This window comes from Lutjanus erythropterus, chromosome 13, assembly GCF_056507025.1.
Source record: "Lutjanus erythropterus isolate fLutEry1 chromosome 13, fLutEry1.hap2, whole genome shotgun sequence".
In the NCBI taxonomy this organism is placed as follows: Eukaryota; Metazoa; Chordata; class Actinopteri; order Lutjaniformes; family Lutjanidae; genus Lutjanus; species Lutjanus erythropterus.
In genome coordinates this window covers 18,143,957-18,169,735 of record NC_139329.1, presented here as the reverse complement: position 1 = coordinate 18,169,735, position 25,779 = coordinate 18,143,957, and the positions used below count along the sequence as shown (strand labels likewise).

The 25,779-nt window shown below is 38.5% G+C and overlaps 1 protein-coding gene across 1 annotated transcript; it reads left to right on the top strand.

The window, feature by feature from the left end:
* Positions 1-4,156: 4,156 nt before the first annotated feature.
* On the top strand, positions 4,157-19,889 carry LOC146316416 (uncharacterized). The gene is made up of 5 exons (XM_084734220.1): positions 4,157-4,809; positions 8,926-9,102; positions 13,914-14,123; positions 17,241-17,454; positions 18,109-19,889. Exons 1-5 carry the CDS (start codon positions 4,324-4,326, stop codon positions 18,285-18,287), a joined length of 1,266 nt encoding a protein of 421 aa, XP_084590346.1. The 5' UTR covers positions 4,157-4,323; the 3' UTR covers positions 18,288-19,889.
* The last annotated feature ends 5,890 nt before the right edge of the window (positions 19,890-25,779 follow it).

The window sequence follows — 25,779 nt, the reverse complement described above, 5'->3', positions numbered from 1 at the left end:
GGTTTATTATATACATGTGTTTTGTTCTATTTACATGTTTAAATCTTAGTTATTTATAATTCTTAAAAATACTAGTTAAAGCTTATGGTTTCATTGTCCTGATATCATCTGGGACAATAAAGTAAAAAGTAAAATATAATGCCTCTATTACTTGTCATAACCGCTTTTGCTGTTCAAAGAATATCAGCTGATATATTTCATGTAATTATAGAAGACAAAGATGTAGCAATGATGTGGAAGGTAGGAATGATTTAAAACTGTATCAACATTTAAAAAAGTTACATATTTACTGCAATTTTACTGACCCAGAATTTAAGTGACCCAAGAACGCCAAGTCCTGTCCTCTAGGGGATGTACAACAGGTGTTTGCATATTTTTTGAGTACACCCAACTTATGAGATTTTACAGTGTAGATCTCCAGCAATTTAAATGGATTTATGGATTTATGCACCTGTCTGTCATAATCATAGATGGTGAGACAAAATATTCCATATGAACCTCCATCTGACTCATGTGGAGGCTTTGGCTTAGTCACTTAGGTAAATTGATGTCATCACCACCTTCAAAGTGTTTAATTTATTAGCAGGGGCTCAAATGGGGCTTAAAGGTCAGAGCATTACTTAAAATGCTAAACCTTCTGATGAATGTGATGCATTGGGGTCACTGAGGGGAGGGGGCAGAGAGGAGGAAAACGGTGACTGAATATGGCACAGAATGCTGTTCACTGGTAACACAATATGCATTCATTTATGCATCTTCTTTATTTATTATTAATTATTTCTTGTCTTCTTCGCTCCAGTGAAGGCTACGAAGTTCAAGGTATAATTTATTGTAATTCTCTCCATATACTTAAAATATGTATAGTTCAGTATATAGAGGGATGAAATCATGTTCCTTCAGTGCTACAGAGTACATAAGACATAATATTTACATGTAAACCCTTTGTTATCACTAACATTTTCTTCATATATTTTCCCAGTAACTGTAACAGATAACAGAGATATTTATTTTGTAATGTAATTACATCCCCCCACTTCTAGTACTTATGCCTTGTTTTAGCCTAGTTGTTGATGATGACTTGTGGCTCCTACCAACCGGTAAAGAGGAGTCAGCTGTCGGTATAGGTTATATGGCGTTACGACCCGTCCGCTCCACTGGGTGTCTCTGTGTACCTGTTTTGCTGGCTCTTTTGTTTTGTAGGATCCACTTGGGGTGGAGGGACATCAACATTATGAGCAACACCCGGAACCAGTGTGGTTCCTTAAGATCCCTCAAAGCTCACCACCACCTCCCCACTTTTGAGATCTCCTCTTCCACTGAGGGTGCAGCTGTTGTACTTTTGGTGTGCAACATCTGTTTTTAACAGTCTATAATCTCATCAGGTATCCCATCTTTATTACAGCTATAATCTCTTTGGGGGTCTCAACAAAAGCTTTTATAAAAGTTTTGTAAAGATTTTTCAATGTTCTTCAAAAACTTTGAATCACTGCAACCATGAAAGATCATTGAGCAATCATAAATCATCATACAATCATAAATGTACACAAAATTGTTTTGGTCTGTGGTTGCAGTAGTATGGAAGATTAGCTCGAGACAATTTCCAGCTCTGTTGGTCCCTCACACACACATCCACAGACATGACCTATTGCAAGATCTCCACCACACTTACACCTGATGGAGATTACAAAAAGACAAATTAGTAAACATGTAAACCTTGCAAAAGTGCAAAAATAAATTGAATAAAAACGAAAAGAGAGATGTCACTATATCATCATCACCTCTGTTCTGCTGCTTTCATTGTGCCATTTCAATCCATTTTCAGCAGCATGCAGCACCAGATGAATGCATCTTTTCATATAAATTGGCCTTGTCCTCTGAGGAGCCATCACCATGGTGAAGTATGTTCACCCTCTGCTTCTTTTAGCTCAGAGAGGACAGGAGAGGAAAGGAGAATAAAAGGAAAACAAAAGTCAAAACTGAAACCATATGACATGAAATAGGGATTGTTGTTAACAATGTTCTTATAAAATATAGTGAAATGAAGTGGAAATGTGTGGCTCTCAGGGGTACCAGTGAGACTGGAGAGGATGTGAAGCTTGTTACTAGCAGATATGATTTGCAGTAACATCCACCAGCATCTCCTCTGGCTTTTTTCTTAATCTTTCAGCAGCAACTCCAGATGGACTCTGTTGACTCTCATCATCCAATCTGATTTGTCAGCTTCTGCTTTTTACAGCACTTGTCTTCCCATTCCTGAGGGAACATTATTGTTGGAAAATAACAGTACTATGTCTCTACACTTTGTAAGCAGTCCTTTGGGATAATACAGTAGGCTTGCTGTGCTGCTGTGCTGCTGTCTGTGTGTGTGTGTGTGTGTATGTGGGAGAATCGACCTGTCTTGTTTTAGCAACAGTAAATCAATAGTTTCTCAGAGTAAAACCAAAGTGCATTGTCCGGCCCCTGCAGTTTGCTGTTAAGCATCTATTGGATTTTAGGACGGGAAAATCACATGCCTATGGCTGTAGTTTCCATTGACTTTATGAAGTCCTGGCACTTTCAGAAATATGAGAGATTTATTTGCTGTCACTTTACAATAAGGCTATTCATATAAATGATTTAAAAATAGCTTTTTTATTAAGTTATAAACACTTTATAAATCATTAATAAACTCCTACAGCACATTAGATAAAAAGGGCAAGTGGTGAGCCCATGTTTAGTCTCAGATCTCACTGCTTACTTTGTTGTCTCAGTCAGTTAGCATTTACACCTGTCAACGTCATCAGATATTTGTTAATAACAAACTAGCACTTAACCACCATCAGCATATTTTAGTAATCAAAAAGTTTAATTTGACAACAAATTATATCAAATTTCCAGATTCATACACTTTGACAGTACTTGTTTGCTTGACATTTTGAGCATGCGTTGTTGAACAGTTAAGCTCCCTCCTGCCACTTATAAAAGTCATTTGTAAGATTAATTAGTCAGGGAGACTGGGGAGACTTGCAATACCTGGTTAGTTGTAACACTGTCAATTTGACCAATCAGAAAGGAGCTATAGTGATGTCATAAATATTGTACTCTACCGTTTCTTTTATGAGCTCACAGAAGAGATATGGCATGTCTCTGTAACCAACACTGGATTTTATGACAAAAAACTTATTTTAATGTAAGAAAGTACATTTGTTTTATCAAGATTATATTCTGCCTAATGTTCTTTGAATTGTACGCACAATGGTTTGACTTACATAACCTAAAGTAGTATTTTTGCTAGTTTAATCTGATGGTTAGCATTAATGCTACCTTCAAGTCCACAGCTATGAAATGGCTGCTTGGGGTGGGGACAGTTGTAACAGTTCAATAAGTGGAAACCAATACAAAAACTATTATGAATCCTCCATTCGATTTTGGATAATTACAGAAAATATGCTCTGTGGCAAATAAAACAAACACCACTTGTATGATTTTCAAAGTGTCCTTGTATTTAGCGTAATGATGTTTAATATTCCCGGCAACCTCTGTAGTTTCATTTAGCCACTTGTTAGCAACCACCATCTTAAACACACATAAAAGCTTCAAAATTCCTGTATGGGCTTGGACTTATTTTATGCTGTATGCAGATGATGTGAAGGTACCTTAAAACTTGAGTTGTGGGAAACCAAGAGAAAACTGTGTTCATCCCATCTGTTAGAAATTTAAAAGATACCTACTGGCACTGCGTATCAAAGTTTGAGAGATCTAACAACCACTGACTTACTGATATCGAAACAAACAGTGTTACAATCGTCCCCGGTCTCCCCTAATATGCAGTAACTGGATCTTGCCAAATAGAAAACAGTGTTCTACCTTCTTTATAATTGTTTATTAGTAATTTAAAAGGTTTACAACCCGAGTTATAACCTAATTATAAACCATTCATAACTCATTTATAAGGTTAGTCTCATTGTAGCGTGATACAACAGATTCAATCCTTAACGCAGACTGCTGATACATTAAAGTGCACATTTTGTGCTGACGCTCTGCAGACACACACCTTAATTCGGGCTTCACACACACAGACAGAGAAAGAGAGAAAGAGAGAGCTAGAGAGAGAGAGAGAGAGAGAGAGAGTCCAGCGTGCTGCAACAACTCCACTCACAGCTGAGGTAGAGGAGAGGAGAGGAGAGAAGAGGACGCATGTGGCGAGTCGCAGCTGGTTTGGCTTGTGTGTGCATGGACGTAAAAGCCTTCCTCTCTTTTTCTGCGAGTGCACAGATGATAAGAGGATATTTGCCTTATTGATACGGGTTGAGACACAGCTGCTGTGTGATTCCTGCTTGCGGTATGGACGGACTGCAGGCGGAAAACGCTGGAGTTGGCGACATGGGGGAAACCTCGGAGGAGAGGTACCGCGCTCTCGCCTATGACACCGCTCTGAGCACTCTGGTGGCGGTGGTGGTGTACGTGGCGGTGAAAGTGAGCCTGGACGGCATCAGACAGTGGCGGGCCAGGATCTCGGTGCTCATCGTGGGCTCGGGACCCGTGGGGCTGACGGCCGCCCTGGTCGCTGTCCGCTCCGGGAAAGTGCTGAAGCTGACCGTGCTGGACGAGAGGTACCGGACCGCCCTGCTCTGTCGGCCCCAGCAGATCGCCCTCGATCCACGCAGCGTGAAGTTTCTGCTGGGACTCGGCGTGGACTTTGATAACATGGAGGGATGCTGGCACAACGAGCATTTCTTCACCAGGATAGGCGTGTTTCAGGAGTACCTGCTGAGCATCCTGGAGCAGAAGAAGCAGAAGGTGGACGTCAAGGTGCAGCTGGGGACCAAGGTAAAGACTCACCACTCATTCATCTTTCAATCATCTTATGATCTGTAAGTAACATGTCACAACCAGGCCATTTAATCCCATGTTAACTTCAATTTCTTTTTAGTGATATTTGTACCAACATTTAAAATGTAGGATATAAGATGAAATAAACAAGAGAAAATAGTTTTTAAAAATTAACCATATGAGCAAGAAAAAAGGATCAATGTAGCAAAAGGAAATACATAAAAGGAATAATACATGAAATAATAAACAGGAAACTGACTCAACAGCTGAATTCACACCAATTGCACACAGGAAATATTGATATTACACAAATAGTACACCTGAATGAAATACTGATGTTGCATAACATGAAATGAAATTACATCTCAGTGAATATTGATAGTGCACAGTTAGCATACATTGATATATACTGTATATATTATAGAGTCCTGTATAGACTTATCAATGTTATCGACTAGATATTGGCCTATCACATAGGATACAGCAGTCCATATTAGTATCAGCATACATATTGTCCAATGTGCGCCTATATTACAAACTTTTTTTTAAACACAACATAGTGCAGATTGTTCTTATTTTTTAGCTGTATAGGCAGCATTTGATGTAAATTGATCGTTTTTTCTTAATTTGGGTTTAATATAAACATATATTTTGCTCTATTTGTGTTTTTTTTTATTGGAAATATGAGTTAAAGATATAATTTTGGACAATAAAGTTTATTGTTAAACTATAAATACCCTGCTTCATTACATATCTTTGTCCAAAGTGTTTGATAATGAGGATTCATTGCAAAACATGTGTGTTTATGTACATATTCTGTAAACTATATAATATATTCTGTGAAGAATATATTGATATTTGAATTTCTCTACTTCCTAGTATCAGTATCGCCACCCAAAATCCAGTATCAGTTGGACCCTAATATATAATAAGACATTTCTTAGCAAGTTTTCATATTATGAACACCTTCCATCCACCTACCTCTCCCTGTATCTCTATAGCTAAATAAATGTACAGAAATGTTATAATAAGCAACAGCACAATACCAAAAAGTAGATGTATCAGCAAACATTCATAAGTAAAAGAAATAAAAAAGTAAAGAAATTAAAAATTGAATTTATTTTTTTTTAAACCTTCAATTTCCTCTTTAAAAGCAAATGTATCAATAATACATAGAGTTGTGATGTGGAAATAATATGTGATGACTTTGTAGACAACAGAGAGAGACTCTTACACTGTCTCATCTTGTAATGACTGTGCCTTCATAGTCTGTCAAAACCTGATCCCCCCTAAGTGGCAGCGGTCAAAGAGAAGAGGCTGGTGTGTGCCTCCACTTCAGCAGGGGTCTGATAGCTATCAGCAGTGATGGTGACAGAGATGTCTGTTCCCATGTCCAATCAGAAGCCCTCAGTCTCCTCGGGCTCCAGGGTGAACAAGGCAGCTACGTAACGTAGCTCTACTCTTTCTTTTCTGGCATTTAAAGAGCTGTTTTGCTGCCCCCAACCTGAGCCAGTTTGCCCTCCCAGAAACAAACAGAACATATTATTTCTCATCAAGCAGAATTGTATTCATTTGTCATCATGAGTTGTAAATTTATTCATGTTATTATGTGACTTTCTGAAGATCAGTTTGCTCATTTACGTGAGACATACTGCATATATACTGTACTATAATCTCCCCAAAGCTTCTCCTCCTCACACAACATTGTATAATGTCAGACTGAAAGCGGGCTCATCAGTTGAAATAACCTGTTATGTAAGCTGACCTCAAACCTGAGGAGAAGCCTCACTACAGTTTTTAGGCCAGTTGAAAGTAAAAGACAGAATTATAGTAAACAAATTCCAATATGGCAGTAAAATAAAACAGACTAAAAATGTAATCCTATTAAAATCCAAAGGATTTAATTACAGATATCTACAAGGGATATTTTGAGGGCATCCCCTGAGCCAAATCATGTTAAATTAAATGTTATTGTGGATTCTGGCACCTGATTTCATAACACAATTCAAATACACCACAAACCGTGACTGATGCATCATGGTAAAATCAATAGCCCTCACTGTGGACCTCAAACACCCTCTGCCAGCCTTCAACCCACAAAGAAACAGCCCACTAACATAAAAACCTCAGAGGGGTGTCTCAGAGAAGTGCTCAGCATTGGCAAACAATGATTACATGTTCACTGAATATTTGTGTCATGGCTCGAATCCAAACACAAGACTTTAATACTGTTCTATGAAGGTTGAGCTACAGTGTCACTGTGGATATTATGACTTAGATTTTTTATTTTCCTCCCCAGTAGGGGAGACCAGGAGCAATTGTAACAGGGGCATGTGTAACACACTCAATTCCTCAATCAGAAGCAAGCTAGACTGATGTCACCCTGCACATGCTCAGTAGGATTTCCTCTTTGCCTGTGAAACAGGAGCAAGATGATTTCACCTCTGCAGAAGTTTCCAACAAAAAAACTCATTTTGAGATATAAAGTTATTATCTTTCTTCAGCTGTCTGAAGTTAAGATGAATTTAAACTTGCATCAATTTCATGGCTAGGTTATTGGTTAAAAATGAACATGAACAACTCCTGTTAATATAGCTGTTGCTAGCTAGCATACAAGATTTTATACATATAATTCCTGACGTCTAGTAGAATTTGAACCACATACAGAAAAATTAAATAACATTATTACATACTACAGTAATGTGATTACTTTGGCATGTGCTTTTATTTGAGATACATTAATTTGACTTATTTTTTGCCTCCAACCACTGTTATAACTGCCCCCACCAAGAGGGCAATGTTAACACTCTGGCCTATTGCATTAAATACTATATTATAGTTCTTATTATTGTCCTTATTAGGGAAAATATATCAATTATATCACTAATAAATGTGTCTGATATCAAAACATGACTATTCTATTTCAAGTAGTTTGCAAGTTATGAAGGAAAATGTAAAAAAAAAAAAAAGTTACAACTGCCTCGTTCTCCCCTACTCATCGAACAGTAGAAAACAGAGCTATCTTAGTTGTTCTCTTGTTTGTTGCTCCTCTCCGTCTCTGGCCAGCAGCTTCTTTCCTCCTCAGCTCCAATGTCATTCCTGTTAGCTGCTGCTGTCCTTGCTGCTATCCAGTGACTCACCAACCTTTGGAAGACAGAAGACAAGGTCGAAAGGGTCTTCGATCACAACAAACTTCAGTTTCGCTTAGACTCACTGCCAAGTTTGCCATTTCCTCTTGATTAGACGCGACACTGTGTTTGATCAATTATTTTTTTACCCTCCTTGCCTGTCAGTGCTTCAAAGGTCTGAGGATGCAAAAGGGGTTTTTTAAATTACCTGTTCTCTGCAGTCTAAATGGATTTAACATAGATCTCAGAGGTTCTGAGCTATTATAGCTCCTGTAAGGCCCTTTTATCCTCCCTTTTCAGCCTGTCAGTCTTTCCCCAACTCACTTTGTCCTGCTCTGTCTGCTCCTCTGCAAAGGCAAGTATCTGGCATTTTATTGGGGGCAACGATGCATACACAGGCATAATAATAAATCTCTGTGAGAGATGCAGTGCTGCCAAGAAAAGCTCAACCTCTGGAGCCCATTTTAATGGCTTGTTTGGGTTTATTACAATGCAATCCACCTGTTTCTTGGATTAATGGGCAGTGGGAGAAGAAGAAATCCTTTGGTTAGGTAAAAGTTGTAACTAATAGAAAGCATTAGCAGTTAAAAGTATCTAAAATGAATACAAATAATTATTTTCAGAATGTTTACCTGTAGCGAACCAATTATTTTTCATCAAAAATGACAAACGTTACCTATGTACAGCTTCTAACTTGTGATGGGTGTTTCTTTTCTCATGTAAATATGAACCATTATATGTTATGTTATTTCCTCGTCTTGTGGTTTTATCTGTTTTCTCTGGGTTTGTGGACGAAAGTCATTATTCATCCCTACTTATTGTAACCATGGATATTAAGGATGAGGATGCTGAAACCCATGGACTGCCCCTTGAAGACATTTAGGCCTGTGCTGAGTTTCTGAGCATGTGACTGTATTGTACGACTGCACTTGTTAAGTGAAATTAATATTTTTTTTCTTGTTTTTTGTTTCTCTTGTTGTTTCAGTTTACAGAGGACTATCTGCGACGGATCCCGCACAATGACTGGCCGCGTGTGATTGTGGTAGCTGATGGGTCATGTGGTGATTCCTGTTCAGTGCTCGGCATCAGCTCTGACTACACTGTGGAGTCCTGCCATGCCTATGGAGCGAATGCAACTATAGAGAGACTAGACCAGAGACAGGTCAGGACACACACACACACACACACACACGTTTTCTTATGTCATTTTTGGGTACATTACATAGCCTTACATTCATTTTCTGGAGACTTGCACTACCCATAACCACTACATGCCACAGATTAACTTTCCTCTGTTTTCCTGCACCGCTCTCACTGGACGCCCGCTGCCGCGCTCACAACAACAAGCGCTCCCTCCTCCCTCTCCTGCGTCTCCTCTTCATTTACTTAAAACAGATGGCGCTAAAAACAGCGACAGAAGTGACATTGTACCGCGTCGCACCACCAAACTTTCAACAAACGCTCAAGGGTAGATTAAGTTTGGGTTTCATAAGAAAGATGAGAAACGCTGCTGCAGATCATTTATGCAAAACGTGACAGACAGCAGAGTACAGAGCCACAGAGTCTAACCCACAGAGACGTCATGTCACTGTAAGAGCAGGTAACAGAGCATCACTGTTGCTCCACACTGATCAAAACCACAGCACTCTGCATATGAACCAGAGCAGCAGATCATCTTACTGCAGAAATACTGATATTTTAAATAAGTTTAAAATTTTCTCATTTATCTCATCTCATTTACACATGACACTCATAATAAGATATAATCATCACTGTAATGTGTCCTTCTCTCTGTCTCTACTGTTACTATATTTAGTAAAACTACCAGGATTTTGTGGCAACTAACAGCACTCTGCAAATGCAGCATTAGTTGAATCAAAATGTAAAGACTGACACATTGCATTGTCTTGTATTGCATCGTATTGTATCGTGACTGAGCTGAATCGTATCGAACTGAATCGTTGGCCACTTAAAGATTTATAAAATATATCGTGTTGTTGAACATATGTATTGAGATACGTATCAAATCGTCTCAGTCAGTGAGATACACACCCCTAATTTTTTATGTCTTATTATTTTTTTAAAGATTGAAAAAGGGGAAGAACAAGGGATGTAGAGAGCCCCATGCCTGTTTCCCTTAGGCCCCCAAATGACTAAATCCTCCCCCTCTACTCGCCTAACCCAAGCCCTTACCTTATCCTTACTTCAAGATTCAAGATTTAAGATGTTTATTGTCAGACTGGTTATACAAGTACAATTTTGTGAAAAACTTTTGCTCGGAAGCTCCATTAAAGAATAAGTTTTAAGAAAAAAAACAGGCAACTTACATAACTTATCCTTAACCTTAACCACTGACCCAAAAATTAGCATTCTTCCAACAGGGGACACGTCTTTTGTCCCATTTGCACCAGTTGTTCCCATTTAACTGGGGCTTGAGTTTGAAGCGTGTCCCTTAAAATAGCTTAAATCACACGCACACACACACACACACACACACACACATACACACACACACACAAAATGATAAATAAATTACCTTGAAACCTTGATTTCCTTGAGACTTATGCTAACCCTACCCATAACTTCTACTTGCCTAACGTTAACTCTCACCCTACCCTTAACCAGTGTCTCAAAAATCAGCCTTTTCCCAATTTGGGACATAGTTTTGGACAAGCTACCCCCAGTTAACTGATCTTTGGTCTGAAATGTTTCACAGAAAATAGGCTAAGTCAGAAACACATACACACACACAAACACACACACAAGTGTGCATGATCTCTGTACACATACATGAACATACACATACACTAATGGATGCATCCTCTCATGTGCTCACTGAGGCAATAACCAACAGGTTGCTGTTAGTCTAAAAGGCTCAAGGCAGTAGAAACAGGATATTGCAGGATATTACCATGAAGGCGACTTTATTTGGCCTCATAAAGCTGATTTGAGCAAACAGTGATGTGGAGCTGCCAATCGCAGCCGAACACAATATCTGACTCTCATATAAACAGCCAGATTTTAGCAGAATGTTTGTCCTCGTCAGCATCAACACCGGCCTTATTTTGATTTATTTATCGAATTTGATAAGAGCAGCTGTTGTTCTGACGGAGGCAGGTGATGGTGATGATAAAGCTTGTGATTCATCATGGCCCCCTGGCCAGACTCATAATCTGTCCCCTGCCAGGTGAATGTGATTCAAGACATCAAAACATCAGCTGCAATGTTTTCCACATGCTGTGCCAAAGGTCACTTGACATTATATAAGCAGATGGTTCCTTGAATGATGACTCAGTGATGTTTCCAAAAGGCCTACAAAAGACTGAATAGATAAATATGGAACACTTTCATGGGGTAATCACTTCTAAAACTGTACCCAAAATGTATTTAATTAATTCTGTCTTTGAACATCTAAGATTATGTAGGCTGCAGATTAAGGCTGCAGGATATGCTAAAACATAATAATATTGCAATACTTTCAAATATTGCCATTTCAATACACTTTTAGAAATAAGGGTTCCAAAATGTTCTTTCTGAAGGGCTGAGATTCTACCCAGAACCATTTGCTTCTGATGAACCCTGTTTTGAAAGATTCTTTGTAAGACTAGGTGTTCCATTAAGAACACTTTTCATCCAAGGAACCCTTTGGGGAAGAAAGATTTCTTCAAGCTTTGTTGAAAGCCTGGGTATTTAAAGATGCATTGCCAGTTTAAACACTGTTAACTATAACATATGTTGCTAAAATGATGGATGACCACAATATACAATCTGTGGGATTCATCTGTAGAATACAATATGGTTCTTCATAGAACCCTTGGAAGAAAAGAGTGTTACAGGTGAAATCCTTAAAAAATGTATTTTTAGATTCCCCTTGGTGGGTTCCAGATACAACCCTTGGAATATGTAAGGGTTCTTGGTAAAACTGGCTGAATCCTTTAACCTGGTTCTATGTATAACCCTTTATGTTAAGTTCTAGGTAAAACCCTCTGTAAGCGTTCCAAGTGGAACTTTTTTATAAAAGATTCAACCAGGAACCAAAAACGGGCTCTCTTATGGGGACAAAGGCTCTAGTTAGCACTTATTTTTAAGTGCATATGATTCATGATAAGTGGAAATAATCATTTTAGCATCATTATTTACATATTCACTGAAATAATAATTAAAATCACCAAACAAACATGTTTTCTTACATCTGGAGAACAGTATTAATAGGCCAGAACATCTGTGCAGCACTACAGTAATTCATTGTAATGCTGTTTTGTCACACATTTTTCCTACAGCTTCCAGTATTTAGATATTGCATTTGGCCATATTACAGTTTTGATGATATTTTGATTGATTATGCAGCCATATGCACATTGAGAAATGAAGGCAGAAAATAAAAGAAATGTGAAATATTTGGAATATGGTGCGCCACATACAGCCAACCAGCCTCATTCAGACAGAGGTATTGTTTAGACAGACATGATAAACAAGAATCGCATCCTTGATGGTCCACTTAGACAGAGACATTCAAAATGCAGACAAATTATATTTACAGCAGTAGTCTGCTCCTCGTCCTGCACGGATCACCAGATATTAGCCTTTATTGATAACTGTATTTTTCCTAGAGGCTGACTTGTGCAGACAAAAGGTTGCTCTTATAGTAATAAACTGTGACAATCTGCTAAAAAGAGTAGATTCATCTAGAGAAACAAATAAACAGGTCGAGGTGAAAAGCTTCTGGACTAATATCGACTAATATCTGAACACAAGAGTAATCTCCCTCGCTTTTTTATGCTACCATAACCATTCATATCACGTTCTCTTTAGCGGCTGTGTGGCTGCCTTTTATTGGCCCCTTTTCTCCCTGGCTGTTTCCTGTAGTGATTGAATTTACCTCCCAGGATATGACCTGGTCAGCCCCACCATCCCTGCCATCCCCACCCAATCGCCGCTCTGTTCCCGCGCTATCTCCCTCGGCTGCACTAACTGCTGTTTGATTCCACTTGGCTGGTTTGTGTCATTGAAAAGAAAATTGATCAATTCTGGCTTGAGGGACACAATGGGGAGGCACTGTCAGACTGAACCTCTGAATAAAAATCACGCTATTCTCAATCTCCACTCAAGTGACAACAGCCCCACAGGCAGGGCTGGCGTGTAGGCAATGTTCTGTGTCTTTTCATCATATGCACGTCACAGTGTGCATATACGTAAGGGGACAGTTTGAATTATTAGATCTGAGGTTGAGTGACCCCCTGGACCCCAGTTTGGAGAAGGAGAGAGGGGCACCAGCAGGGAAGCTAAAGCATTGTACTACTGTACAGAGTCAGCAACAAAATGTATTTTAGCCAATTAGAAAAGCTCCACTTAAAAAAAAAACTATACCAGGTTAAGTGTACGCTATATTTGGAATATTTTCACCACTTTATTTTGCCTTCAGACAATCTGACGCTAAAGTCAAATATTGCTGTCTCTCCATAAGTGAAATCAGCAAGTTTACCTTGCAGAACAAAGGAGTTGCTTGTCTACTGCTGCCTCGATTTGTTAGTTTGTTTGTATTATTATGTGACTCTGATGTTTAATAAGGTTAGTTTGGATTCACCACAGTCACACAACAACAACAACAACAACAAAACTAACAGATTGAGGCAGCACTAGACCAGCAACTCCCATGTTCAGTGAGGTAAAATGACTGATTTTGCCTGTGGAGTTTGGTTGGTTTAGAGAGAGTGATGTTTGGCTTATATGTCTGTTTACCTTAAAACAACCTTTTTTGCATCTACTATAGGTAATACACTGACTGTCAATAAGTACCTCATACAACCCCACATCAAATAATCCAAACTGTCCCTTTAAGAATCAGACCTACTACATAGGTGTATTGTTGATGTCCAAATACTGACATAAAGTATGACAGTAATCTCATTTCTTGTATATTTTATTATATCTGAAATGAACTGATCCAGAGTCTACTCTTTCTCTTAACTTCAGGTACCCACTCCTGAGATCCGTGCCCACAGCCTCTACTTTGACCTGTCCGCTTATGGGGTGGAGGCCCTCCGAGAACACCGAAACCCCACGACCAAACCTGGCTTCCACCTGAAGATCTACGGCACCTTCAGAAACCGCTACATGGCCCTCGTCTGCCCCGCCTCTGACACCAAGATGGTTCGCTTCCTCAGGCACACGGCCAACTCCTCTGTGAGCCTCTTGTACCCTTTTCATAAAAGCTTTTGCGGAGCCTTGTTTACTGCTTGCTGTTGTTGATAAGGACACTGGGTGTGAACAGTATGCAGCTGCATTTCCATGTTGAAGCAAAGGAAAGACAGATAATAATAACGTTGCTTGCCTACCTACTTATTCCTTGTCTTTCATCCAAAGAATGACCTTTAACCTATTGTGGAGTCCATTAGTGTGTATATGTGCTTGTGTGAGTACGTGTGTGTGTTTAAGCTTGAGTGTGTCTGAACCAAATGAGTTGAAGAAATGGGTGAAGAGGGGGAGGAGAGAGTAGACCTCACCAGTGTGTGTGTGTGTGTGTGTGTGTGTGTGTGTTTGTGTGTAGAGGCCATCTGTACCCTGCTGTTACACATCAGTGAATAAATGGAGGGCAGGATTATTTTTTTTTCAAGCTGTGGGTGCAGTTACAACCACTGGGCAGTTGGTGTTTTGTTTAAACTCTCCAGGTTTTCTGTGCTCTGATCATGCGTAGCCCACGGTAGCCACAGCATGTAATGTAGTACACACAGGTATGTAGCAAGACCATCATCCTTGGAGCGCTTGTTGCTATGTGGGTGGCCATTCAGATGCACTGTTACTTGGTAACAGATGACTGTGCAAGTATGGGTCGAAGAAGAGCAGAGTTGAGTCGAGAGAAAGAGCGACAGAGGCACGGCGAGTGGGAACAAGGCTTGTCACTCGATACCTATAATTACTGTTGAATCAATGAGAAGGTGCACAGCAAAGGGCTGACACATTTTCGTCTTCTTTTCTGCATCAACATCAAATAATGATGTTCTTTTATGAGTCACTTCTTAAAGGTACAGCCACTTTGATACAAAAACCTGCTACTTTAGTGACTCTTGACCTGTCTTGACCTACAGCAAAGGTTCCCTTCCCAAAGGGACCCCTTTTCTGGCATTAAGTAAAGTGACATCCCCTAATTAATGATATATTTTATGGATATTTCATATTATATTGTATGCATAACAATAACATTACAGGACACCTGATAAACTACACTTAACCCAATTAGTGAACGCAATAACTGCAGGAAGTTTGTGTAAAATAAGACTTTTGCATGAATTTTGTGCACTTTATCTATTGTGAAAATTGCATCAGAGATGAATTTCCTGCTATTTTCTTTATTTTTTTTACTTTGTTGCAATTCGCTGTATTATGTTTTTAACATTTTTTTCACAGAGATGAATTTAATGCTGAAATGATTAAATTGTAATATATATATATAGGCCTGTATGTTTTTTAAAAACGTTTTCTTAAACCTTAAAATCAAGAAGGCCTCCCAACCCCCTGTAATGGTGTGGTGACCCATAAGGGGAGACTACAGTATGGCGTCTGGACTGGCAGCGTGGAAAGATGCCAGTTCACCTACTGGGCACTACTGAGGTCACTTTATTCTCCTGATCAGCTCTCCTGCATGTGTGTATTGTAAGCCTACATGTGTATAATTAAGAATGGACTAAAAAAAATGTCTTCTTCTATTAAAAGACAAAGTTTGAATTGGGGCTGCAACTAATTATTATTATTACTGGTTAATCTGATGGTTGAATATTCAATTATTTCAGCAGTGAAATGACAAAACAGAGTTAAGCCCATCAGTTTTTTAGAGCCCAAAATGACAACTTCAGTTCAAAGTAAGGCTGCAACTAATTATTTTCAATATTGATTTATCTGCAATTAATATCACAATTAATTGATTGTTTTTTTTATAAAATGTCAAAAAAAAAAAAAAATGTGAAAAATGATTATCACTATTTCCAAATGTGTAATATTTTCTGTGTATGTCAGCAGTTTCTGTGTGTGTCCTTGGACATCTTTCATTTTGTCACCACACTGAGCTCCCAAGGTGTTCAACCGAGCGCTTACTGTCCTTGATGGTTATGTACAAGAGTGCAGACCAAGTTTGTGTGAAACTGTCTGTTTTTAAAAAACACTCAGTGAAAAGTGATCTAAGGGGTTGCAGATATAGCCAGTTATGACACATTTGGAAACCTAGAACCCCAAATGGCCAACCTCTGGTTATGTTCATGTATAGATGAAGAAGTCAAACGAGGGATGAGACTCTCCAGAGCCTCATCCCTCGTTATTGAGTGAGAAGGTGTATTGAGTGACTTTATTCAGGCTGATCTTGGGATCGACTTGAGTTCGTTTGTGTTGCTGTCTTGGACAACACAACAAATTCTTTGCAGCTGACTTTGTTCCTCTCCAGTGAGCTTTCTTCCTGTCATCATTTCTGACTCAACAAGACCCTTTGAAGGAGTTTTTTTTCCAGAGTTTTTACTAAGTGTTGTGGCATTGAGCCTAGAATATTTTGGCCCATTTTCAAGGTTTTTATGTCACAACACCAGAGCCCAAACTAATTTCCTCAAATTGCTTCTTTTGTCTAACCAGCTGTCCAAAACCCAAAGACTCTTCATTAATTATCATAAATGACAAAGAGTCAGAGTCAAAAGATACACAATTTAATAAAGAAAAGCAGAACACTGTAACATTTGAGAAGCAGTAACTACAGACTTGCAAAATGACAGACATAATTAATTTGAATATCACAATATTTTCAGCTGTTGATTAAGCTTTGGTTTGAATGTGTTGTGGAATCAGTCATGGTGTGTCTTCCCAAGACTCTCATCTCCATGTTAGTAAAACTTAAAGTGTAAAGTGATCAGCCCCTCATAATCATCAAGGCTCAACATGTATTCTCCAAATATCTCACCTTAAAAGGACCCTAGATGGATTTTTCAGATTTACATTGAAATCTCATGTATTTTTTAACACATCATTTAAATCTTACAGTTGTCAATATGGGAAGGCTTTGTCACACAAGAAGTTTACAAGAAAAACTCATTTTAGCTAAGTATTCACTCTTCTTTTACAGTATAAAAACTAAATGCACAAAACAGTGGTGCTTCTTGCTATAGCTCCATTGTGGCATCATGATCAAGAGCAGGATATACTGGTGGTGAATAGAGCCTTTACAAATTTGCAAATATGTGTTCTTACACTTACTTAAGGTTTGACATTTAATGTTGCTACAAATACTGACAAATGTCTTAGATCTGTCTCTGTTTTGCTTCCCAGATCATGAAAAACATTTTCCACCAGTCCTTTAATGCCTATAAGACGGACATAGAGCCTCGTCTCAACGACGTGACGCTCCATCACATGCAGTGCAGCCGCCGTCTCTTTGAGATCCAGTTATCACACAGACGCATCAGTGCTGCCTACATAGAGGGGGACAATGTGGCGGTCACTGTGGAGGGGGAGGCAGCGCGCGTCCTCAACTTCGACACAGGTACACAAGTCTATAAAACACCAGTCATTGCATCACTGAGAACAGAAGAAGCAACAAGCAAGATTCTGTAACACTCTGTTTGAATGGGTGTGCATTAGAATGTCATTACACTGTCATAACCATGTCATGACACCTGTTATAAACATGAAGGAGACTTAATGGATGTTTATGACTGTTGTCACTGACTGTCATTCAGTCATTGATAGTCTTATGCAAGCCCCTTCAAATACAGTGTTATCCAAGATTCCAATACGTGCCATCTTTTCTGTCCTCATAGTTTTGCTGAAGGTGAGACATAACATCAAAGATCCCTGTTAGCAGAACAGGGAGCCCTTTGAGTAAATGAGACAGAACAAGATGGAGAGAAAGAGAGATGCAAGGAGAGGATAAATTGTGTTTTATGCGTGCAGTATGCAGGTGTTAATGGGTAAGTGACTCATTACTGCACTCAGTGGCCTTTCAGCCGACGCTTATCTGGTTCTGTCTCCATGCTGCTCAATGTTTATTTATATGCTGCATATTTTTTTCATAACCATGACTTCAAGGCTGTCCTCAGAATGAGGGACAGTACTGCCTATCATAAACACGTGTTGTGCATTACTGAGATGTATCTGATGCATATATGATGTCTGTGATTTATGTCTCACCCTACAGGTTGCGGGGTGAATCTCGGTATGCGGGGTCTGGAATCGATGGGGACGTTTATTTACCGGACAGCCACCGCTGTGGACCAGAATGATATTCTGGAGGCGCTGTCGGCTAAAATGCAGCACTCCAGACAGGTGGCTGAGACCTTCAAGCAGACAGGCCTGGCTGAATCAATGTATGAATGAAACGAGACAATGACCTGGTGAATACATAATGCCATCTAGTGGATTATTTGTGTTTACGGTGAATGTTTACAATAAATCATAAGTCTGATGCTGGCATGGACCACTAATGGTTGCGTACTGAAAGAGCGTGAGCTGTTAACAGATGGATAATGGATGTTGACATGTGATCATAAGTCTTTATGACGTACATTGAGTGGATCTACTTGTAATGGATGGAGTGAGAATAACCAAGGCCTCATCTAGTACAATGCAAACCTGTTAATACAGCAAACTGTACTAGAATGAGATGTATAATCTCTTACAGTCGCAATGAAACAATATACACTGACAACTAATGCACTGCACTTTGGATTTGGATTCCTCTGTGCAGTGTGAGAATGTATGGGACAAGAAATCTCGTCCAAAGAGACTATATGAGTGGTTGGAGTAAATGAGAGCTCTGTGATCTTTGCCATTTTCATCACTGTCGTCTTCTCCTTTTGTCAGGAAAAGAATTGACTTGATTTCCAAACTCTCGCTGATTGTGCTCTCTGGACGTCACCTCAGTGGTGCTAGAGGAAATGAGACAGTGCTGTAGCATTGTCAGCTAGTACTGAAAAAATACATAAAACTGTTATTGTCCATGATTTATCAGAGGATGAACAGAGGAAGTGTTATTATCAAGCCTCCTGTCTTTGTGTTTTTCTGACAATGTGGCGACAACTGTGCTGATGAAATATTTGCTAGAGTGGCCTATTTTTGTGTTCTGCCTTGTAAATTAAGATTTTTGGCATATTTCAAAAATGTAGGGCACTGCAAGCATATTACAAGCCAAATGTATTATTAAAGGTTACTCTTGCTGATGTCACATTTTCACTCTCCTTTTTATATTATTGCTCCAGATAGCTGAGAGGTCTTATGTATTATCTCTAAAATTATATTATTATATTATTTATATTATTTATATTAATTAAATTGAAGGAGAGTTTGCTGATTATGATGTACTCCTGCTGAACTGCCAATAAAGGTGGTGATTTGGTAACATATGGGTGGTCTTCACGTGAAACCCTTTCATTTGTTTAATTAAAGATTAAATGCTAATTAATAAAAGTAAAAGCAACTTAAATTTAGATGATAGAGAGGGCTTTTACAGAAACTGAGCAACCTACATAATGTGCATAAACGCCTTGATAATAACATTGTATGATTAAGCCAAATTGATCAGCTTATCAATTCTTTCTGTTTAAATTAATTTATGAAATAAATAATGACAGCCTAAAAACAGGCTGATTTGTTTTATTCAATCACTTTATAAATGCTCTGGAAGTTTCAAGATTGTTGTAATTCTAACACTTTTGCAAACTGCTGTGTAAAATAATGGATCTGTGAGCTGCACCCTCTACAGACGGTGCAGTGATGTTTCCATGATGGTTGATATGAAGCAGTACTGTCCTCTAGTGGTGCAGCCTGTATGGTGCATCTGCTCTACCTCCAAGTTAAACTCCTCTAAGATACAAGATTTCCCTCTAGAACACAGTGGTTTTATTTATACAGTTACTGGAAAACATCTGCTTTGTTTGTGAAACTGCTCTTTCTTTTATTTTGTTTGTTTCTTTTGTTAATTGTTTTAGCATCATTATTACATCTTTGTGTCTTAGCCCTCTTTTATATTTAGTTGTTCTATTATTATTATTATTATTATTATTATTATTATTATTATTATTATTATTATTATTATTATTATTACAAAGAACTTGAACCCCAGTCTCTGGAAGTTCTGGGTTGTTTGCTGACTTGCTTGCTCTTTATACTTCTACTGTCGTGATTACTGCCCACCACAGGTCAAAAACTAACAATAAACAGAAATGTTAGTTGCAATAAGCTGCTTGCACATTCAACCTACACATTTGTTTTTTTGTTTTTTTCTTGTGAGAACATGCTGATTAACTGGCCATGAAGAAATGGTGTGATCCTCCTGAAGGGGAGCCAGGGCACAAGGCTTAATGGTACAAGGTTTTTTTTAGAGCCCTTTAGAGCTACAAAGCTATATTCTAATTTAAGAGCCCCACTTCTCGTTGTTGTTCATTTAAGAGGCTTGTTACTGATTGCCACAAAATGTCAATCATCAGGCAGATTTCTGTGGTGCTAGCAGGCTGAAACAGTTTTTATTAATGTTGAAAATAAAACTGACCACTGTCTTTTAAATGTGGAAACTTAGGGGGATATTGACTTGTGACTTGCTTGACCTGAGTAATGACTTGACTTGCTCGACTTATAAGAGGGACTCGACTTGGCTTGTTTGATTCTCACCACACTAACCTGCGACTTGTTTGAGACTTGAAGGGTTAGACCAGAGAGTCACTTGTGACTTGCACAGCGGTGACTTACTCCCACCTCTGGTGAAGATGGTAAACATTATACCTGCTTAGCATGAGCTTGTTGGGATTATCAGTGTGAGCATGTTACCTTTACCCCAAGATTAAACGTACAGGAGACCTGACACTAACTATAACTTCAAGCAGAGGTGATTTTTTTTATATTTATGTGATCATCAGTTTACAAAGGTACACTTTTGGCTTCTTGTACTGCGCCACGGCTACAACAGTGAGGAAAATTAAGACCTTCCTGATTTTCGAATAACTTTTACCTGACTGTTGACAGACTCTTAAATTCACCATTATAATGTTGCATTGGAAACAGCAGCAGAACTACCATTTATGCTGGTAATGCAGCTGCATTATAGATCAATCAAGGCCTGCATGCATTTGTATCCAATAGTTCACTTTGCAGGGGCCTCTCTCCCTGTGTAATCCAGTGATTCCCAAACTTTTTCTGGCATGCCCCCCCTGGCAAAAGCCAAAAAAAGTTCATGCCCCTCATCTCACAGTTTTTATCAGTCATTAACAGTAATTGGGTAAGCAACTGATAAAAATGGATTAAAAGCTGAATTTTAACCACTGATTGAAATCTGACACTACCATTTTAAAAGGACATCGTTTGTCTTTCATTGCATAAAACCAGCGATCAGTTCGTTTCTATAATTTGGATGGTAATTATTTATGGTACTCAATAAGTAAAGATCCACTTAATTCATGGTGTCATTTAACTGATGTCATTCACAAAATAAATAACGTTGCAATAACAAAATAAGTTTTACAAATACTAGCATATAATTTACTGACTCATTTTTTGGTAGGTTTCTAAATTACGTTTGAAGTAGGATTAATGGTTAAAAAAAAAGGTACAAAGAATGCCCGCGTGGGATTCTGGGTTATTGCAGTCATGGACATGCTCAGTAGTACCGCGAGAGGAAATGCACACAAAAAAGTTTGCTAGCGAAATGTTGAGACAACAAGTAAGTGAGAAGCGAGAACTGGAGTACAAACAAATGCAGATTTCAGAAGCGAAAACTGGAAGAAGCAGGTGAGAAAGAAAAGCAGCCTCCAAAACTTTGAAGCTTTTGAAACTCATGAAGTTTCAGATAGACGAACCAGCTACACGAGTTGTTCCCGTGGATGGAAAGTGCGCCTATGATGTAAGTAAAACTTATATATTATTTATTTGACTAATAATCAATTTACACACCTTTGTTTTTGTTTGTGGCTAATGCCAGTGCTTAAGACTGAAATGGAAGATTGACATTGATGCACAGAAAGCACAAATTGGTGCATAGAATGAACAAGAATGCAGGAACTCAAAATCTCATAAGGGAAAAACCCAAGACCCTTTCCTTGATATGTTGAAGGTACCAACCTACCTGTTGTTCATCTGTTTTAAGGTGCGCTGTCACCTGTTATAGTATATTTTCATCTGTGTGCAGGTCTGATGTCAGTAGTTAGTTTTTATGTGTGATGGTGCGCTGTCACCAATTATGTTTTCATCTGTTATGGTGCTCCAGTACCAGATTTTGTAAAATAGGCTAGTTTGTCACTATTTTGGAATTGCTGTGATGCAATGAGCTGCATGCTTTCACTTCTTTCATCTAGTAGTGACATTAGGTTACATTATGTCTGATTGTGATGGGCAGGGCCCAGTTTGAAAATCTTGCATTGGGACCTTGTGCTGACTGGTTATGCTGCTTACTGGAAAATATAAACAAATAAAGGGCGTAATGGTAAATACAGTAATACATTACTTGTTTTTCTCTTATGCACTTGCTTTAAAATAGGTGCATAAACTCTTAGTATCATTTCAAAGACTTGGATGTGAGGAGTTTACTTGGGGTTACCCCCTACTATGCACCTGAACTAAACCGTGCCAAACTGTATTGACAAGATAGATAAAATAATATCCAACAACAAAAACATACTAAGATATGAGGTCTGTATTCAGACTGTGGTATCTTTCCCAAACATGTTTACAAGGCTCACAAATATCAAATGAACTTATCTCACATTGTAGGTGTGTAACTTCCCAAGCTTTAGAAATAACCTTAGCCTATTCATTGACACTTCGGGCTAACACTGTCATGCAGCTCACCCATGAGTATGAGCTTGCTGAGGCGAGCGCTGCTACATCCTGCAAAACTGCACTCACCCTGGTTAAATACCATGTTTTTAGGGAGACCCGGCTATAGACTGTTGAGTTCAGTTTTACTTGTGTCTGAAATAGTATATTGTGGTGAAATTAGTTTTTTGTATTGCCCCTTTTTGCAGTTACAGTCCTTTTGCACTTCTTCCATATTACTGTAGTTTGTTGAACATCTGATCATTTGTAACCAAACCACTGAAGTCGCTCCTCTTTTGGAACTCCTCCAAGTTGGAGCCCATAGCAACATTACTTTAGCTTTCAGCCATGCAGACATTTTTGAAAATAGTTTGATGATTGAGTTTTGTCTGCAGTTTTGAGAAATAGGTGCAAGGTTTCATTAAATGTGTCTTTGGAACCGTGTAAAAGAAACTGTAATCACTGAAATGCAGTAAAGGGAAAATGTATCATTTATTTATGTTTTGCTCAGTATATACAATCAAACAGAGTTAGGCAGTGTAAGGAAACCATCAAAAGTAGAGCTGCATAAGTAATCGCAATATTACCAAAATCACAGTATGGCTAAGTGAAAATGCAAATCGCAGAACCAGAACCAAATCGCAATTTCTTGAGAAAGGAAAAATGTGTGTGAGGAAAGAGCATTATAATGATGTACTGTAGTGCTGCATAGATACAGTCAAAAAAAATTGCAAAAAGACTTTTTCTATCTTCTTCTTCTTTTCTATCCTGCAGTCCTAATTAAATACCTTGCATCCATTTTTCCAGCCTCACATCAAAAACTCCATGAAATAACCATTTATATTCAGGTGCTTGCAGTGAAAACCTTTTTACATTAATGCATCAAATATTTTAAAAATAAATTTAAAAAACTATTAAAATATAATTATTAAAATGTAATCGCAAGAAGTTTTCTCTGTCCTGTATTTTTGTTTGAATACCATCATGAACACACGTATACGTCCATGACTACCAGTGGTTACAACCTGAACCGTAATGGCAGATAATAAGAGGAGACAAAATGTAGAGACTTAAAATGAAGGCTTCAAACCCATTAAAATCGCTGCTCTGAACTTGAAGTATCATGAAGAGAAGTGCAGATCAGGACGAGAACATTTCAAGCAGCTGTGCTGAAAATGAAGTGGACGACCGCAGACCAAACAGAACTTCTAGTGGCCACTTATGAAGCACCACTGGAGTGTTCACTAAACCTCGTAGCCCCAAACAGCACAAAACAATAAGGAGATTTAGAGAAGCTGATGATTTAAGTTACCTCAAATTTGGATTTAGTGGAGCAGAACTTTTTAGAAATAAACCTGACTCCTGAGTGAACTGTCCATAGCTGTGGCTGTAAATTTATGTTTGGTACAGGATTTTCCAGTATTTTCTAAAGATCCCGATACAAAGCAGAATAAACCGGATCAAGATGCGAGTATCATATTTGAAAAGACTGAATGCTAAATTAATTGTAGATATTTTTGCAGTGTGCTCAACAGAGATGAGTCCTGGGCTGCAGATGATAATGGTGAAAAAAAGTGACCTGCTGAGATCTATTAGACTCCTCTGTGCCATCCTGTCTGTCCCACCCTCCATGCAGCCTCACAGACAACTTAAGGCTCTCTCTCCTAAAGCAGTTTGCTCTGTCTAATTAAAAAACCTTCTTCCTCTAGCTGTGCCCTCCAAGGTCAATAGTCCGGACCTCTGAACCGGCCCCGGCTATTGCACAAGGCCTTTCATTAGATTAAACACAATAATGAGAAAATCTTTTATCTTTGCATATAATTAAAGCAAGGATGAAGGACAACTTAATCAATGATGCGGAATGACAAGTTCGTAAATGAATTAGACCTGCCAATGGGGGCTTGGCTGCGATCAATGACAAATGTTAAACAGCGAGTGGATGACTTGTAGTCACAGCAACGGGCATCTATCAGTCCAAACAGGAATATTTGATGCTGCGGGCATAGACTGAGATTTAGCTGGATTACTGATCAACCTCTCTTTCTCTCTCTTTCTCTCTCTCTCTCTCTCTCTCTCTCTCTCTCTCTCTCTCTCTCTCTCTCTCTCTCTCTCTCTCTCTCTCTCTCTCTCTTTCACAGGACGTATAAACCAACTTTTCATCGTACAATAATTAAAAGTCGGGCTGCATCAAATAGTTTGAAGCTTCGAAGCTTCATTCATAATCTTCACATTTGAATTTTAAATCAACATTCAAATTCTATTGCCAGTCTATTCATTGTGTTTAAAGAGCACATTTCTGCACTGCAGATAAAGCTGCAACTAACGACTATATTTTCAGTGTTGATTATTCTGTCGATAATTTTCTTGATTAATCCGTTAGTTGTTTGGTTTATAAATTGTCAGAAAAATGGTGAAAAATGTTGATCAGTGTCGAAGATATGTCCTCAGTTGTTGTTTTGCACAATGCAAAGATATTCAGTTCACTGCCATAAAATCCTGAAGTAAACAGAAAATATTCATATATATGAAGCTGGACTTTTGACTTTTCTTCTAAAAAAAAACAAAAAATGCTCAAACTGATTAATCAATTATCAAAATAGTTGGTTATTATTTTAATAATTGTTTCATAATTCATTATTACTGCAGCTCTAATACTGTTACTTGAATACAAATCACACACACACACACACACACACAAAATATAAATAAGGAAAATGCAAAAAAAAAATGGCACCTCATAATTGTACGCTGTGTTCAGCTTGCACCTCCTAATACCTTGAATGTTACCTCAAATGTTTCTGCTTTTTTCTACTGTTTACAGATGCAATTGACAATTCTAAGACTAATACATTATGGAGGGAAGATAACCACAGATTTAAAGAGTATGTTGGGGTATCCACCTTGTAATAAGGATTTCTCTGGCTGCTGTTAAGCCAGTGAAAAGACACTTTTAAAGACCACTGATCATGAGAGGCGTTTCACAGCATTTTTGGATGACTTCAGTTATGACAAATTACAACACATGCAAACCTAGAATAAAGCTAGCATGGATGTCTTTATTTTAATA

What these genes read in the sequence shown, in the direction of transcription:
- LOC146316416 (XM_084734220.1), top strand. Translation starts at nt 4,324, where the DNA reads ATGGACGGACTGCAGGCGGAAAACGCTGGAGTTGGCGACATGGGGGAA. An exon ending in AGGTGCAGCTGGGGACCAAG is followed by an intron (nt 4,810 to 8,925) that starts GTAAAGACTCAC and finishes TTGTTGTTTCAG; the next exon opens with TTTACAGAGGACTATCTGCG. An exon ending in AGAGACTAGACCAGAGACAG is followed by an intron (nt 9,103 to 13,913) that starts GTCAGGACACAC and finishes TCTTAACTTCAG; the next exon opens with GTACCCACTCCTGAGATCCG.